The 19,589-nt window shown below is 31.9% G+C and overlaps 1 protein-coding gene across 2 annotated transcripts in view; it reads left to right on the top strand.

Annotated features, from left to right (window-relative positions):
• Positions 1-19,589, top strand: part of wdr7 (WD repeat domain 7) — a 100,787-nt gene that overhangs the window by 10,145 nt on the left and 71,053 nt on the right. For both annotated transcript variants that reach the window (XM_026196938.1, XM_026196937.1), the window contains exons 10-15: positions 3,047-3,194; positions 4,719-4,967; positions 6,228-6,448; positions 9,557-9,752; positions 12,127-12,341; positions 18,804-19,037. In XM_026196938.1, the coding sequence (XP_026052723.1) occupies positions 3,047-3,194; positions 4,719-4,967; positions 6,228-6,448; positions 9,557-9,752; positions 12,127-12,341; positions 18,804-19,037 (1,263 nt within the window). The remainder of the gene's footprint in view (positions 1-3,046; positions 3,195-4,718; positions 4,968-6,227; positions 6,449-9,556; positions 9,753-12,126; positions 12,342-18,803; positions 19,038-19,589) is intronic.

Here is a 19,589-nt window from a genome sequence, read left to right as displayed (position 1 = left end):
ATTAAATGTTAAATGAAACCCACAAGCTTTTGAACAGTGGTTTATGTGTTTAGTTTGTGTTCTGTCCTCGTGTATATGTTTGTGTGTAATCTGTGCCATGTTTGATTTCTGTATGATTTGCTCTCTGTCTGTTGTTGCCCCGGCCCAGCTGGAGGAGGGGTGGGAAGGGCAATGTGTTGTGGTGCGTCTTCCTGACAGCGCTTGTGATCCGGAACTCTACACTCCTGAATTGCAATACATCCAGCGGCCTCTAGAGGCACCAGTAAGCCCAGCTGACAGCGAGACGCAGGGGCGAGGAAGCCCTCCATGCATAATAATATCACACAATATGCAAGATTTCAGTTTGACATTATCTGTTCTGTTAAAAAATAACATATTTCTCATGTGTGAATATGATTGGATGTACTGAGAGCTTCCTGTGGCGTTCCTGCCTCTCTTTTGCTGTCTGTCTAATAGTCACTCACTCTGATTCGCTAAGTCTCTAAGTCTCATGCTCCTCCCACTAAAAACGACCAATCATTGGCCTTTCTCATTAGTATTCACTTAGTGAAGATGCATGCAAAGTCCCAGAGCTTCTTCTACAGTCGCTTGTTTTAGTCTGATGCATTCAGTTAATAAAAAAAGTGTTGATTTGGTCTTGATGGAAGCCTGTTTCCACCACGAAATAAAAAATAAAAAAGCTAATTATGACTTTCTCAGACTGTATATATATTACGACGGCGTTTTAGTGGCACGTAAAAAAAAAAAAAAAAAAAATCTAAGATTACGAGATTTTAGTTGGAATGTTACGAGAATGAAGTCGGAATGTTACGAGAATAAAGTCGAAATATTACGAGAATAAAGTCGGAATGTTACGAGAATAAAGTCGGAAATGTTACGAGAATAAAGTCGGAATGTTACGAGAATAAAGTCGGGAAAGTTACGCTACGAGAATAAAGTGGGAAAGTTACGCTACGAGAATAAAGGGGAAATGTTGCGAGAGTAAAGGGGAAATGTTGCGAGAGTAAAGGGGAAATGTTGCGAGAGTAAAGGGGAAATGTTGCGAGAGTAAAGGGGAAATGTTGCGAGAGTAAAGGGGAAATGTTGCGAGAGTAAAGGGGAAATGTTGCGAGAGTAAAGGGGAAATGTTGCGAGAGTAAAGGGGAAATGTTGCGAGAGTAAAGGGGAAATGTTGCGAGAGTAAAGGGGAAATGTTGCGAGAGTAAAGGGGAAATGTTGCGAGAGTAAAGGGGAAATGTTGCGAGAGTAAAGGGGAAATGTAGCGAGAGTAAAGTGGAAATGTAGCGAGAGTAAAGTGGAAATGTAGCGAGAGTAAAGTGGAAATGTAGCGAGAGTAAAGTGGAAATGTTGCGAGAATAAAATGGAAATGTTGCGAGAATAAAGTGGAATTGTTGCGAAATGTTGCGAGAATAAAGTCGAAAAGTTGCGAGAATAAAGTGGAAATGTTGCGAGAATAAAGTGGAAGTATATATATATATATATATATTTCAAAGGCGTTTTAGTGCCATGTTGAAAAACAATATATATAAAGCAGTTCTTATCTTTCAATTTTGACTCTATTTCTCAGAACTGTTACTTTATATCACTCAATTAAAACTTTATAACTCACATTTATGAGATAAAACTGATGGAAACTCCCAACTGTGAGAAGAAAAGTCACAATCACCTTTTTATTTTCTGTTCAGTGGCAGAAAAGGGCTTCCGTAGGTCTTTTTATATTCTTAAACGTGATATTATTAGAGCTGTGTGAAGTGTGCTGCTCTCTGGTTGTCTTCAGCTGATCTCTGTGTGTTTTTGGGTGTGTATTCAGCATGTTTTAGCGTGAAGGTTTGGACGTGTGTGTGTGTGTCGTGAGCGTGTGTTTATCAGTGAAAGCTCAGCGGTGGAACTTTGCACTGTTCTCAATACAGGATTTAGCTTTGAGAATTCAGAGGACATACATCAGATTTATATGATGCATCGAACAGTTAAAAATGGTCATCTTTCATGCCACTTCAGACACATGACATGATAAAACACCAAGAGGAATTTTACATTTAAAACATCATGTATGAACAAATGTAAAATCAGTTTTTCACACCAGAATAATTTGCACAGAACCTAATTGTTTTTTTTTTATTATTACTTTTAGCAGTAATAATTTACAGTATATTTTTTGTGACCATGCATATATCGGTTGGGAATGTTTTTATCAGCAGGGATTTCATTCGATGGATTCCTTTCACATTTTAAAGTGATTTATAAAAGGGATTATTAAAACAAATCTTTTACATGGCACAAACCTCCAATTATTATCATGCTCATGCAAGGGACCTAAAATTTATGACAAATATATATTTTCATGTATAAAAATCTATTTTTTATTGTAAAAAATGTATATTATATATATATATAAAAAGTTTTTTATTTTATTCTAATATGTTAAGATGTTAATTTCATTCAAATTTTAATTTAAATATTTTTATATACTCGTTTTAATACATTTTTATTATGCACTTTTATTATTTACATATTTTAATCTATTTTTCATTTATTTTAAGCAATTCGTTTATTTTAATCTATTATTTATTTAGTCTAATCTACAGTTTTTTATTATTTATTTTAATCTACTTTTTTATTATTTGTGCAGTTTTTGCTTTTGACTTTTTTATTTATCATTTATTTATTTCAATGCACCTTTTATTTTTTTATCGTCTTTTAGTTTATTGTACCAGTTTTATTTATTTATTAAATTCAAATTTTTATTTTATTTATTTTTTATTCACTTTCTCTCTAAACTTTTTCGGAGACCCCTATCACTCCGTTGTGGGCCTTTAAATCAACTGTAACTCATTGTGGTGAAAAAACCAACTCCATATTGTGCTCATTCTGCGTCAGTATGTGCGCATCATCTGTTCCTCAGCCATGATCCTGCATGAGCTGATGATTTCCCTGATGATGCTCATGTTTAACAGCTTCCATGCACACATCGCTCAGAGTTCAGCGGCGGCTCATAGACGCTTCAGCAGGCTCTGTCTGGAGACGTTAATGTTTCTGTCTCCTGCAGCTCCTGATTTGTCCTCCTGTGACGCGCTTCTTCTTCGGACGGAGAGAGCCGTTCCACAAACTGCTGATCCAGGGCGACTCTGCGGGGCGACTGACGGTGTGGAGCATCCCCGAGACGTCCCCCTTACAGCCGCTGTCCTCCGCCGCAGGTACACTCGCGTTCACTCGGGTACAACTGTGTTCAACAAAAAAAAAAAAAAAATATTTTATAAAAACTGAATATTATATTTCTACAAAACAAAAGAAAGAAAAAAAAAGTTTTTCATTAACTTAATCTTATGCTTTTATGCTTACTCGTTGCAAAAAAATAAACCAAAGAGCACATTTTTTACTTTTTAACAAACATAAAAAATCTTATTATTTCATAAACCAAATAGTATTCTTCAAACACATTACTAAAACAAAGAAAACAAAACAAAATTAATAAACTGAAAATTATACTTCTCACACATTACAAAAAATAAGCATGAGAAAATGTATATGATATTTTATAAAATATAATAACCTTTATTATAATTTAAAATATAAATAATACATATAATGTATATTTAATATAATTGTAAATATTTTTAATTTGTCCACTAATTGAATATTATAATACAGTATTGTAACTATTTTAAAAAGTTCTAAATATTAAAAACAATGTAGCAATTTTTTCAGCTTCTTTAAAAAACGGATTATTATATTTTCAGTGTTCTTTTGCATGAACTGATTATTTTAATCAATATTTTAATGGAATATAACAAATGGAATATTGTAAATATCAATGTAACCATTTTAAAACAGTATTGTTACTTAAAGCTTTTCTGCACAAATTGTGAATATTGTAAACAAAATAAAAAATGTTATATTATAAATGACATTGTGTTTTGCCTTTTCATAAACTAATAAATATTATATATAATAACCATAAATGTAACTATTAATTTTTAATATGATTATTATACATATTTTTCACAACCTGACAATTATATTATTAATATTATAAATATTATATTTATTTTTTTACCACAAATTATGTATATTAGATATTTTATACACAATTGTAATTATTTTGTAACTTTTTTAATAAACTAAATGTTATAAAAAGTATTGTATCTATTCTTTAATAGCAGCATTGCAGCTATTATTAAGCCGTTTCCACAAACTTAATATTATAAATAGTATTGTAACTATTTTTGTCTTTGCAAACTCTGAATATAAACAGTGCTGAAACTATTTGCTTGTAACATTTTCTCACTTTTTTTAACATTTGTAAAAAATAAATAAATACATTTCAACAGAGGTAGTGTGGAAAAGCAGCTATGTGGTTTCCTGAAGTTTACAACACCGATTCTCTTGCATCATTATTTTAACCGTTAAACGTGAGGTCGCATGAAAAACGGAAGAACAAGTAATAACACTGAAGCATAATAATCTTTGAAATTCAGTTAATCATAGCGGCATCCAAAGTACTGTATGCAGTATTCATGATAAACTGTGCATGATGTAATAAGCTAGTATAGATCTGTTGAGTGTGACTCTGCTGTGTGTGTTCAGTACTGCATCACACACACTGCCCTCTAGTGTCCACTCGTGGATTCTGCCTCCTGCATCCGAGAGGTCTCTAACAGCACAGGAACACATGCATGTCCTGCTGATGCTGATGACATGCTTTCCTCTGTGTCGTCCAGAGCTGCAGGTGTCGGCCAGCATCAGTCTGCAGGAGGCCTTTGATAAGTTACTGCCGTCTCCGGCCGGCATCATTGACCAGCTGAGCGTCCTGCACGGCTCTAACGAGCCCATTAAGGTGACGGCGAGCGTGTACATCCCGTCCCAGGGCCGACTGGTGTGTGGACGAGAGGACGGCAGCATCGTTCTGGTTCCTGCGACACAGACGGCCATCGTTCAGCTGCTGCAGGGAGAACACATGCTGCGCAGGGGTGACTCACTCTTACCCAGATATTACTGTTTCATCATAATCTCATATATATATCATCTGTAACAACTATTAGGTTTTAATATAAATATATTTATTTTATTATTTATTATGTATAAACATGCCTTATTAGATTTATTTACAATAATAAGAATTATTTTTATTAAAGTTACATTTTATATTAATATTAAATGTCATTATAATATCATGCATATTTTTGATCATATTTATCTACAACATCAGTAATTATAGTATTTTATTATTATTATTTTTTTTATATTGTATTATATTAATGTTGCATTCATTATATTATTATATTATCATATTATCATGCAACAATCTGCAATACATATTATGCATTTATATTTTACTTTTTTTTTCTTAAGTATTAGCACACTATTATTGCTTTTATATGCATTATATTATTATTATTAGAATAGTTAAATATAAATATTATATACATATTATGTTTATGAATATATTTTTATTTATTACTATTATAATTACTAATAAAAATAACAACAGTATTACCTGCAACACTGTTTTCCAGAGGATTATATTACAAAACAATTTTTTATTTTGTTTTGTATTGCTCTCAGGATTAAGCACACTATTTTTGCTATTAATATAATAATAATAATTATTATTATATTTGTATTAATATATATATATATATATATATATATATATATATATATATATATATATATATATATATATATATATAAATATGTGTGTGTGTGTATTAATGTTTACATTTTTTATATATGTATATTTATTATTATTATTATTATTATTATTAATAATAATAACAGTATTATCTGCAACAGAGTTTTTAGAAGATATATATTTATATATATATATATATATATAGCAACACAATACCAATAACCAGTATTTTTGTTTTTTTGTTTTACAGTGCTCTCTCAGTATTAAGCACACTATTATTTATTTTAATATTGCTAATTTTATATTATTATAGTTTATGCATATATGAAATAATAATAAAAAATACATAATTATTATTGTTGAATTATTATATATGATTTTAATAATATTTAAGCCTGTATAAATACATATTTTTAAATACATTTATTTTTTAAAATTATTATTATTTTTATTATTATTATTATTATTATAACAGTATTCTGCAACAGTGTTTTCGACTGGATGATGTTTTTTGATTTCCCATGACAATGTCGAATGAAGCCCTGATCTGTGTGTGTGTGTGTGTGCGTGTGCGTGTGTGTGTGTGTGTTTGCAGGCTGGCCTCCCCACCGTACTCTCCGAGGTCACAGGCACAAGGTGACGTGTCTGCTGTACCCTCACCAGGTCTCTCCGCGCTACGATCAGCGCTCGCTGGTGTCCGGCGGCGTTGACTTCTCCGTCATCATCTGGGACATCTTCACCGGAGAGATGAAGCACATCTTCTGCATTCACGGAGGAGAAATCACACAGCTGATCGTGCCTCCGGAGAACTGCAGCGTAAGCTTCCTCAACACACACCACAAGACTGTATGACAGCTGTCAGCACTCAGTGGGCGGGGCTTGTGCTCCAGATACTCCCTCTGATTGGTCAAGTGTGTATGTGGACTCTTATCACAGCTCTTTTAGTTGATGCTGGCGTGATTCGTTTAAGAACTGATATATTCAGTATTTACATTTACATTAATCATTTAGAAGACGCTTTTATCCAAAAAATGATGATGATGGTAGTAATAATATGTAAGTGCTATGACAAGTCTCAGTTAGCTTAATGCAGTACACATAGCAAGGTTTATATATGTATAAACAATAAAAAGAAAAGAAGCAATAAAAATAACTATTTCAATAAATAAATATTTAAGATCGGTGGTAGGGTTTAATTTATTAAGATGATGATGATTATGATAGTTATTATTATTAATGTTATTATTTGTATCATTATTATTATTTATACCCGTAATTCATAAGAACAGTTTTATATAATTATGTGTTATTTTAGTGTTTTATTTTTTCATTAACCAAGCAAATAAATACATTGTATCAGTCGTAATATTAATTATCAGACGTATTATAAGTATCCATAAAAAAATAATTATAATTAGCAGCTTTTTGGTATCGGGCATAATTTTATGTTTTGCTATTAATAATCATAAATCCTACATGAGCAAATGCAGTAAAGCACCTTTTGTTTGCTTTAAAAAAAATTATGCAAAATGTGATAAAGATTTTAATTTTAGATCTAGTTAATTTGTATTATCATTTTAAATTTGTATAATGAATCTTGTATTTATATATAATATATCTATTTATTATAATTATCTATATAATTTTCCATTTTCATTTTAATTTCAGTTTTAGTAATTTTGTTGTCTCTTTATATAGTTTTAAATAATTTTCATCATTTTTATTTTTATATTATATTATAATAGATTTTATTTGTTTTGTTATTTTTTTGTGTACATTTTTTTTAATTAATTTCTAATATGTAGCAAAGAAATTAAATATCTTTATCTAATTTTTATTTCTTTATCTTTTATCTTTTTTTTAAAAAATGTGTATAGTTTTTATCCATTTTTAATTCAGTTGTAGTTATTTTAGAACTTTAGAACTAAACGAAGAATGATAAATGTTACCTTTGCAACTATCTGAAAGAAAATAAGTTAAAAAGATAATTTCAGATAATGTTTATTTGAAACATTATGTATTTATCTGTTTATTAATTCACAGTGTTAGCCAGATTAGTCACTGTGCTGAGGTTTCTCTACGAGTCTTCAGTCATTATTACTCACAAACATAAACCACAGACGGCGTTCAGGCTTTCTTCACTGCTCCTAAAGGTTCCTCTCCAGACATTGAAAAGTTCATCCGGCTCTCGACGGCCGCAGAATTTCTGATCTCTGAGTCTCACCTCGGTGACCAATTAGACAGACTTTCTGCACTAAATGTCAGAAGAGCCGGCCGCGCTGTTGTCATGGAAAAGCTTAAGTCCTGCTTGACCTTTGCTGCAGGATTTGTATTGTAAGGCAGACCCTGAGTGACCTTACGTCCAGTTTAATTTGATTCGCACTGATATCATTTCTACTTTCATTGTTGGCAGCTTCGGACTTCTCTGAGGTGTTTTTTTGATGTTGTTGGCATTTAATGATTCGCCGGGTGTTTTTTTTTTTTTGGTGTGAATAAAGCGAGACAGGATCGATTGGAGAGACTGTTTTTACCACGAATGAAAGTCGTGCATTTTGACCCTTTAATAAACGGCTGATGTAACCTGAAATAAACTTTATTAGACTTTGAATAGAAAACTTTTTTATTTTTTGTGTAAAAGTAATAATAAAAAATAATAATTATTAAATATCTTGCTTGTAATTTCATTATCAGTAGAATTAACTAACAATTTGAGTGAAAATTCTAAATCCTGCTTTTTTGAGTGCAGAGTAAAGAGTTAAAAACTTAATATTAATTAGAATCTTCATTCTTGACCAATTACAGCAGCGTTTGAGCTGATAGGCCCCGCCCATTCTCACATCCCACAGTTTCATATCAGTTGTCATTATATTTTATGCTAATTCTATCAAATGTTTTCCTACAAATGAAAATCAGGTCCTTTGACCCATAAATCAGCTGGTGTGTTTTCTCTTGTTTTGTGTATTTTATCTCTAGCATGTTTAATAATCTTGTTTGTTTTATTTGTATTTAATTTTATTTAAACCTGAGTATTCTGAATATTTGTAAAATAAAATTAAAATTGCTTGTAATTTTCTTCATTTTGAAAATCACTTTGGAAAGAAATGTCTGCTAAATGAATAAATAATCCATGAAAAATGATTGACCAATCAGAGACAACGTCTGCATTGTTAAGCTCCGCCTTTTCTTGGGTAGATGTCGTCAAGTTTCACACTAATTATATAAAAAAATAGACTAATAAAGTCATTATAAATTAACTGATATGTGACATTACTAACTTTGAAAAAAACATTAATAGGCATAGAATAAATAGTACAGAGTAAAAGGTTTAAAATGCTTTAAATATGAATTACTCCCATTATTATTATTTTTACTTCTACTTGCATATTTACTAATCTAGTTATGTATTTATTTATATATAACCTGCCATTGTGTATTGTTAATATATTTTTCTCTTTGAAAAATATCTTATGTTTCTTTCTTAGTGTTATTTTAGTATTATCTAAATAATACTATTATAGTATTATTATATTTAAAATATAATTTACTATTTCCATTTTAAATTTATTTAAAGTTTTAGTAACGTTGTATTTTTTTGTCTTTATATATATATATATATATATATATATATATATATATATATATATATATATAAAATAAAAATGCAGCCTTGGTAATTAGCTAAAATAAAATATATATTTTTAAATATTTTATTTTTATAATTTAATTTTATTTTGTTACCCTTCTTCATTTGTGACTTTCTTTGGATAAAAACATCAGCTAAATGAATATACTTCAATGAAAATTCTTGACCAATCAGAAGCAGCACCTGCATTGCTAAGCCCCGCCTCCCCTGCTCTGCTTGTCCGTGTGTTTAGGGCCGTGTGTGAGTGTGTAGTTATGCCGGTGGGTTTGTGTGTGTTTCAGACGCGCGTGCAGCACTGTGTGTGTTCGGTGGCCAGCGATCACTCCGTCGGTCTGCTCAGTCTGAGGGAGAGGAAGTGCATCATGCTGGCGTCCAGACATCTCTTCCCCATCCAGGTCATCAAGTGGAGGCCGTGTGATGATTACCTGGTGGTGGGCTGCTCTGACGGCTCCGTTTACGTCTGGCAGATGGACACAGGTGAGCCTGGGCCCGGGGGTCAGTGGTCATGTTAACGGTTGCCTATGGCTATGTTTCAGATCAGATTTATAACGTCTTCTTGATTTGAAATCAATTGTTTTGTAATGTGAAGTGGTTCAGCACTGAGTTATTCATTTATCCCTTCAGTTTATTTTACATTGGTTGCTATTGGATATTATAGAGCACTAATGTAGTTTAGATTAATATTTAGAATTCGGTTTTATTTTTATATACAGGTGCTAATCATATAATGAGAATATCATCAAAAAGTTGATTTCACTAATTCCATCCAAAAATTGAAACTTGTATGTTATATTCAATCATTACACACAGAACTAAGGAAAATCCAAAAATCTAAATCTCTGAAAATTAGAATATTGTGAAAAGGTTCAATATTGGTGCCAGACTCTAATCAGTTAATTAACTCAAAACACCTGCAAAGTCCTTTAAATGGTCTCTCAGTCTAGTTCTGTAGGCTACACAATCATGGGGAAGACTGCTGACAAGACAGTTGTCCAAAAGACGACCATTGACAACTTGCACACGGAGGGCAAGACACCAAAGGTCATTACAAAAGAGGCTGGCTGTTCACAGAGCTCTGTGACCAAGCACATTAATAGAGAGGAGAAGGGAAGGAAAAGATGCGATAGAAACAAGTGGAGCAGCAATAGAGATAACTGCACCCTGGAGAGGATTGTGAAACAAAACCCTTTCAAAAAATGTGGGGGAGATGCACAAAGAGTGGACTGCAGCTGGAGTCAGTGCTTCAAGAACCACTACACACAGACGTCTGCAAGACATGGGTTTTAGCTTCACATTCCTTGTGTCAAGACACTCTGAACAACAGACAGCGTCAGTCTCGCTTCAGAAAGGACTGGACTGCTGCTGAGTGATGCAAAGTTATGTTCTCTGATGAAAGTACATTTACCATTTCCTTTGGATATCAGGGTCCCAGAGTCTGGAGGAAGAGAGGAGAGGCACACAATCCACGTTGCTTGAGGTCCAGTGTAAAGTTTCCACAGTCAGTGATGGTTTGGGGTGCCATGTCATCTGCTGGTGTTGGTCCACTGTGTTTTCTGAGGTCAAAGGTCAACACAGCCGTATACCAGGAAGTTTTAGAGCACTTCACGCTTCCTGCTGCTGACCAACTTTATGGAGATGCAGAATTCATTTTCCAACAGGACTTGACACCTGCACACAGTGCCAAAGCTACCTGTACCTGGTTGAAGGACCATGGTATCCCTGTTCTTAATTGGCCAGCAAACTCACCTGACCTTAACCCCATAGAAAATCTGTGGGGTATTGTGAAGAGGAAGATGTGATATCCCAGACCCAAGAATTCAGAAGAGCTGAAGGCCACTATCAGAGCATCCTGGTCTCTCATAACACCTGAGCAGTGCCACAGACTGATCCACTCCACGCCACGCCGCATTGCTGCAGTAATTCAGACACAAGGAGACACAACTAAGTATTGAGTGCTGTACATGCTCATACTTTTCAGTTGGCCAAGATTTCTAAAAATCCTTTCTTTGTATTGGTCTTAAGTTATATTCTAATTTTCTGAGATACTGAATTTGGGATTTTCCTTCGTTGTCAGTTATAATCATCAAAATTAACAGAAATAAACATTTGAAATATATCAGTCTGTGTGTAATGAATGAATATAATATACAAGTTTCACTTTTTGAATGGAATTAATGAAATAAATCAACATTTTTAATGATATTCTAATTAAATGAACAGCACCTGTAATCCCTTTATTTATATAATTTATATTAAAAAAATCAGTTTTAAATTGTCAGTTAAATTGATTAAATATTAAGGTTTTTATAATTTTTTCAGTTACCATTTTAGTAATTTGTTCTTAATTTAATTTTTTATTTATTTATAGCTTTAATTATATTTCAGATTTCAATTTGATCATTTGAATACTTATATATTAGTATATATACTTTATTTATACGTTAATTTCAGTATTTTTGCATGGAATTTTTATGTTTTTTGTTTCTATTTAGCTCTTAATTTATATATATATATATATGTGTATTATTTTTTTCAATTTAAGTTTTAGTAACTTTAGTGCTTAAACTTATTTAATTGTATTTTGTATGTAATATTCGTTAACCTTTCATTCGTTTGGCTGTTTTTTTTTTTTTAAATGTATATTTTTTAAATTCATTTTCAATTCACTTTTTAGTTGTTTTAGTCCTTTCAAATAAACTAAATGAAAATGACAATTTAAAAAATATATATTTTATTTAAATTAACACATGTTTTCTGTGGTTTTAGTTCTAGTTGCTGACAGTAGCCCTTCCACAGAAGCGGATAACTCTTGTACGGTGTGTGTGTGTGTGTGTGTGTGTGTGTGTCTCAGGAGCGCTGGACCGCTGTGTGATGGGAATAACGGCGGTGGAGATTCTGAACGCGTGTGATGAGGTTGTTCCCGCAGCTATGGACTCCCTCAATCACCCCGCGGTGAACCTGAAGCAGGCCATGACCCGCCGCAGTCTGGCAGCGCTCAAGAACATGGCCCAACACAAGCTGCAGACGCTCGCCACCAACCTGCTCGCAGCCGACAACGCCGACAAGGTGAGACGCCTCCAGAACCAACAGAGTTGTTAGGATCCGACAATATTTAGCTGAAAATCTGGAATCTGAGGGTGCAAAAAAATCTAAATATTGAGAAAATCATCTTTAAAGTGTCCATGCATATTACTAATCAAAAATACAGTTTTCATATATTTATGCTAGGACATTTACAAAATATCTTCAATGAACATGATCTTTACTTAATATCCTAATGATTTTTGGCATTAAATTAAAAATTGATAATTTTGACTCATACTATTGTTGGCTATTGATACAAATATACCCCAGAGACTTCAGACTGCTTTTGTGCTCCAGAGTCACATATGAGAGAATTGCAAATCTAAATTAATGTTTTACGTTAATATAAAAAAACATGGATAATGTAATAAACCTGTAAATGTAATATTCAGCACATCTGAAAAAATATTAGTGTACATTTTATTCACAAAGGCAGGATTTTACTGATGAAACTTTTAATTATATATGCATCTCAGATTTAGTTTGACTAATTTTGGTACTTAAACTCATTTAGTTTTATTTTTAAATACATTTTTTGTTTATTTTGGTATTGTTTATATATTATTGAAATATTCTTGTTATTCTTTAGTAATATTTCGAATTGGCATTTTATACTTCCATTTATATTATTTAAGTTTGAGTACGTTTAGTTTGTTTCACATTTATTTTTTGTTTATTTTGATACTCATATTATTAAAATAATGTTATTGGAGTATTGTTTATATACTATTTATTAATAATAATATTTCTTAATATTTGTTTTTATATTTTTTTTATGATATTTCTATTTTATATCTATTTAATTATACATTTAAATATATTATATTTTATATTTATATCATGTTTAATCGCATCCAAAATAAAAGTTTTGGTTTACATAATTTATGTTTGTGTACTTTGTATATTTATTTTGTAAATACAAATGCATACATGTATATATTTTAAAAATATGTATTTTACATGTCTATATTTATATAATTCATATTTTAAATATATTTAATATATATTTTTACTGAAATATATACATGCATGTGTGTGTGTATTTATATATACATAATAAATGCACAAACACACATATTGCAAACAAATCTTTTTATTTTTAATGTAATTAATGTTACACGATTTATCATTTGACGGCACTGTTTAAAAAAATATAATTTCCAAATATTTAATTTATTTATTTATTTAGTTTTTTAAGGTTTAAGTTTTTGATTTAAGTTTTATTTCAGCATTATTTAATTTAAAATGAAAGATTTCTAATAGTTTTAGTTAACAGTAACAGCACTGGTCTGGTGTTTAGTGCCATCCATTTATGCTTTGGATAGACTATCCGAGTGTAAACAGAGTTGTGTGTGTGTGTGTGTGTGTGTGTGTGTGTGTGTGTGTGTGTGTTATATGTGTGTGTGTGTGTGCGTGTCAGCTGAACTAATGATATATTAGCAGCATCAGTCAGTCTCAGAGTGTGTGTCTGTCTTCATCTGTATGACTGCTTGTATTCATTCAGTCTCTGTGTTCATGCACATAATTAATAGTGTGCTCTCCTGACTGTCCTTGAGCTGCGTCGTCTCTACATGGGTCTGTGTGTTAATGCACGTGTGTGTGTGTGTGTGTAGTAATGAGCTTCTGGTGTTGCACTCTTGTAAGAATGCTTCTCTTGCTCTGCACACTAACACAGTCTCTGTGTCTGGATTCAGAGCCGCCCAGTGATTGTGTCAGATTGTGTGGATTGTGTGGATTGTGGTTTTGTTCTGGTTTGGTTGAATATGGACGGAGTTTGGATCATTCTGCTGGTGTTTTTGTGTGATCTGAATCGTCCTCTGCTCCGTGTGTTTGAGTTCGACTCCTTTATATTTCAGACCATTATGAATGTGTTTTCTTTATTTTTACACACACATTGTGTCTGTAAATGGATTCTCAGTTGTTCTTGACGGTTAAATGTGCCTCCAAACCGGTCTTCAAAATCTTGGTAGATATCAACATGAAATTGTGGGATATTTTGAGAGAAATGTATCTCTTCCTCTCTTTGTATCTTTCTCTATATAATAGTGAATGAATGAATAAATATAAATGTTTATAATATTCAATTATTCATATTATTATTTGTTATTACAATATTATTGTATATTATGGTGACATCATTGCATTGTAATTTTTGTTTGTGAGTGAGGACACTGAAAACAACATTTCTTTGTAATATTAAAGTAGTATTTATATAATTGTAATTATTTTTGAAATATATATATATATATAGATATAGATATAGATCAAATGTATAAAATTATGTATGTTATATTGTAGTAGTTTTTATATTATTTATATTTAAAGTACTTTTATATTTTTAATATTAAATATATTTTTATTATATAATTCATTATTTATTTACATTATTTTATTTTTAGGGTTTTAGTAATTTTTATGTCTTTAGTTTTTTTAAACTACACAAAATTAAAAGTTTTGCATTGACTGCAAGTTTTGCATCAACTAACTAAAAATAAGTTTATTTTTTTTAATATTTTATTTTCTGTTATTACTTACTTTTTGTTTTTAATGTGTGTATGTGTGAGTGTAAAGAAGATAAAAAAATTTTTTTAATATCATTCGTTATATTTAGGTGCAAGGAGTTTTGGTATTATTTTAATGAACATAAGTTCTATTTTCCACCCAAGTTTCCTTACTGTAATTCAAAACTGTTAAGAATATGAATGAAAATCTTCCCTTCAGTACAAAATGGGTCTGTGTTTAATACTGTGATTGAATGAAAGGCTTGTGTCTCTGTGTAGCAGCTCTGGTGTCCTCTAGAGGGCAGTGTGTCTCCATCCAGCTCTGCTCTCACAGGCTCCACAACTGTGCTGCTGTATGCAGATTATAAAACCATGCATGCTGTCAGATTCATCTTTGATCATTTGGCTAAAACTACAATTACGTCCATGCTTTCATCCAAAGTGACATGCATTGTGTGTTATCACTTCATGCAATCCTGAATCCAGCACAGGACTTTTAATGTTTGAGGTGTAGGAGTGATAAATAATAATAATAACAACATTAGTGTTCCTTTGTGTTTTCATATTCATTGTGATATTATTGCATTTCACTTTTGGATTTGCCATTTGATATTCGCGGTGTTGAGTTGGATATATATTACAATCTACTTTATCCGCATACATACTGTAGATTCACGTAAAGCAATATTTACTATATTGCATGAATGATTATATTGATGCCAAATGTATATCATCGACCAGCTCTAATCTGACGACATGCAACTATAATGCATGAAAATATGAAGATGTTGTGAACAGTAACATATACTGATGATAAATGCACAGTAGTGCTCCAGATTTATGTTTAAGAGGCAAACGGCTCTATTTGGTGTGCATCTATCTCTATGATGTTATTAATGTTCTGAGTCTGGAGCCGTGTGGAAGGGTTCTGGTGTCAGGTGTCCAGTAATGATGCTAGACTTATGTGTTTAAAATAGCCCAGCGGTTCTGTTCCTCTTAATGATGCGCTCGTGTGCTTCTGGCCTTGGACACGCTGTCGGAGAGAGAGAGAGAGGGAGAGAGAGAGAGAGAGAGAGAGAGAGAGAGAGAGAGCGAGCGAGAGCGAGAGCGAGAGAGAGAAAGAGAGAGAGAGAGAGAGCGACGGAGAGAGAGCGAGAGAGACACACGGGAGAGAGAGAGAGAGAGAGAGAGAGAGAGAGGGAGAGAGACAGAGAGAGAGAGAGAGACACACGGGGGGAGAGAGAGAGAGAGAGGGAGAGAGAGAGAGCGAGGGAGAGAGACAGAGAGAGAGAGACACACGGGGGGAGAGAGAATGAGAGAGAGAGAGAGAGAGAGAGAGCGCAACGCGGAGAGAGAGGGAGAGAGGGGGAGAGAGAGAGAGAGGGAGAGAGACAGACAGAGAGAGAGAGAGAGATGGGTCTTCATTCAGATAAAGTGTATGCTTCAGCACAGCAGTGTCAGACGAATGGACACATATTTTATTATATTTATTATATATTTTTTGTTTTTTATTATTTATTATTTTATTGTATTTTATTAATTTAATAAAAAATTTATATAATATAAAATACATGTGAAATATATTTTAGATTTTATAAATTGTTTTAATTTATTGTGTTTATTATATTATGTATTTCATTTTATTGCCTTTACTAGATTTTCTTATTTTATTGTTTATTTTTTATTTAATATATAAATATTCTGTTATAAATATTTTTATATGATTTATTTTATTTTATATTTAACTTCATTAAATTTCATATAAAATGTAAAATACAAGAAAAATTGCTACTGAGACCCAGAATTTTATTTTTATTTTTATTTTTTTATTTTTGTTAAATTTTATATAAAATACAAGTGCTACTTAGACTCAGAATTTTTTTCTTATTTATTTTAATTTTAATTTAGATATTTATTAATTTATTTCTGAATTGTTCTTTTTTTATTTCATCTGTCTCTCACATGTATTTTTCTGCTTTCACAGTCTGCATTGAAGCCATTCCTAGAAACGTGAAGGAAAATAAATATTATTATTAGTATTATTATTTTTATTTTGATAAAGTATATGTGAAATTGCTACTAAGATCCACATATTTAAAAAATGCATTTTATTCATTTAGTTCAGGAATACTCTAATGATTTTATTTCATTTCGTCTGCATCAAAGTTTCTTTTTATTTTTTATACAATCTGCATTAAAGCCAGAATGCAATAGTTGCGTTTCATGTTGGTTTCCCAGAAGCGTGAGGGGAAATAAAAGAGGATTGAGTCTGTGTTTGTGTCTGATCAATGCCCTCGGACCCCCGTCAGAGCCATTGAACAGAAAGACAAAGACCGAAGGAGTCGACGTTACAGTCAGCATCACAGCGAGACAAACGCAGAAGCACTTCACTTCTGCAGACTGCAGTTTGTAACCACAGTCCACTTCTTTCAATGCACAGCCTCTTATGCTTTATAATGCACATTTCTGATTCAAGCTGTACAGCATCACGTTTCAGCAGAAGTTTGTCTGACAGCGGCCGCTCGTAAACATCCTCCCTGATGTTTCTAATGGATCGCAGGTGCTTTGTTCATCGAATTAACATTGAATAACAATTAGCAAGCTCGCTATTTAATACGGGCCGACTGGAAGCAGATGAGATGAAATGAATGCTGCAGGGCTTAATGAGCATTAGAGATTATTACACAGATCAGGGAATAAACTGATTATCCCGTGCACTGAGCAACTTTTGACGGATGTGTTTGAAGACGACTCGCTGATTACTGCCGTTATAATGAGCCGTGTTATTAGCTCTGATGAGAAGAAGAAGAAGAAGCTCAAGAACGCGTCCGGCTCGTGTTTCACCGCACAAATCACACAGAGTCTGTTATTAGAGCGAATAAAGACGATCAGGATTGTGTTGCTGCTTGATTTATTCGTTGGTTTATTGTTTGCTGCTTATATATTTATTTTAATGCATTTAAAAAATTAATTTATTTTGTTTTTGTTTATCTTTTTTATATGTATTTCAGTGCTTTCATTTCTTTTAATTAATTTCTTAATGTTTTATCATATATTTTGATGTGTTAATTTCTTTCAATCATTCCTGTTTATTTATTTATTTTAATTAATTATTTATTTTTTTATTTTAATCTCAGTTATTGATCTGAAAATAAGCTTTTGTGTTTTTAAGAATAAAATAAAATAATCATAAATAATTTGTTTATTTGCTTATTTGACTTTTTAAAATGATTTATTAGTTATTTTAATTCATGTATTTTTTTCACAATTTATTAAAAATGTTATTTATTTTAATTAATTTTAATTTAGTTATTTTTGTGTTTCTTTCATGTCATCGCTTAATATTAAAGAATAATAATAATAATAATAATAATAATATTAAAGTGTAAATGTTTTTAGAATAATATAAATTAATTAGCATGATTATTTAGCAATTTTTTTTTATTAATTTACTTTTTAAAATTATTTGTTTTAACATTTTATAGTTTAATTTAATTTATTTTTACATTTATTTATTTTCATTAAATTTCTATTTATTTCAAATATTCCCCAAAATGTATTGCTTCTTCCGTTTGAGTCATTATTAATGCAAAACCTTCTTTATCTTATACTCATTTTGAATGATGCATCAGTTCTCCTCTCATAAAGAAGAAGAAAATGTTTCATCAGTCTTACGGTGGTTTCATAGCCTTTAAACTTTTAAGGAGCAAGTTTAGCTTTTAAGGAAAAGGCTGTTTGGTTGAGAAATCCCTCTCATCCGCTCTCACTGCAGCTTTCTTTTCATCATCCGGAGCAAAATCATTGACCCAAACCTCTCTGTTGTTCACAGAACAGTTTCACACACATTTTTCTTGTCGTCTCTAGTAAAGACAGTTTCACAAAAGCGAGGTGTCCGTTCTAGTTCTCCTGTAACAAACGTGTCTTTCTTTGTGTCTCGCTGCAGGGAAACCTTCCCAAATACTCGCACAACTCTCTGGTGGTGCAGGCCATGAAGACCAACGTGACTGATCCGGACATGCACGTGCTGTTCTTCGACGTGGAGGCCGTGATCATCCAGTTACTGACGGAGGAGGCGCAGCGGCCCAATCCCACCCTCGTCTCGCCGGAGACGCTGCAGAAAGCACCGGGCGGAGCCGACAAGAGCGGGTCCTTCCTCGCCAACAAGATCTTCAAACAGGTCAGACTCGAGGGTTTGTACGGACAGCCGTGACACACCTGTGTTTTGATGGTTCCAGGCCTGATTTGGGGCATTCAGTATGTGTCTCTGGATTTTGTATTTGGATTAAACAAATAAAGTGATTATAACCATGCATGCATTTATTATCTGCAAAAATGGTCAAAGTGGCATTACATTATAACATTGCAATCTAAAAACACAAGTTAAATTTACTCAACAAAAAATTCAATATTTAGTAATTGAGTAAAAAGGCTATTGTGATTACTTCATTAGTCACTTTACAGTTACATTTTTCACATCTTTACAACAGAAATACTGTTTGCACGTATAGTGTCACAATTAACTGCACTTACACAGCTTTCATGAAAAATAAATGAATTAAAAACTCAAAATTGTATATGATGTCATAACGAAGACAAACTATTTATGTACTTATGTATATAAACTTGAACAGGTTTCTTTTTTGTAAAAAAAAAAAGATTAAAAATAATACATTTTAAAATGATATTATTAAATATTATATTATTTGTATGTTCATTTCTATTTACTTTT

Source organism: Carassius auratus, chromosome 21 (assembly GCF_003368295.1).
Source record: "Carassius auratus strain Wakin chromosome 21, ASM336829v1, whole genome shotgun sequence".
Taxonomy (NCBI): Eukaryota; Metazoa; Chordata; class Actinopteri; order Cypriniformes; family Cyprinidae; genus Carassius; species Carassius auratus.
This window is presented reverse-complemented; position numbering and strand designations above follow the sequence as displayed.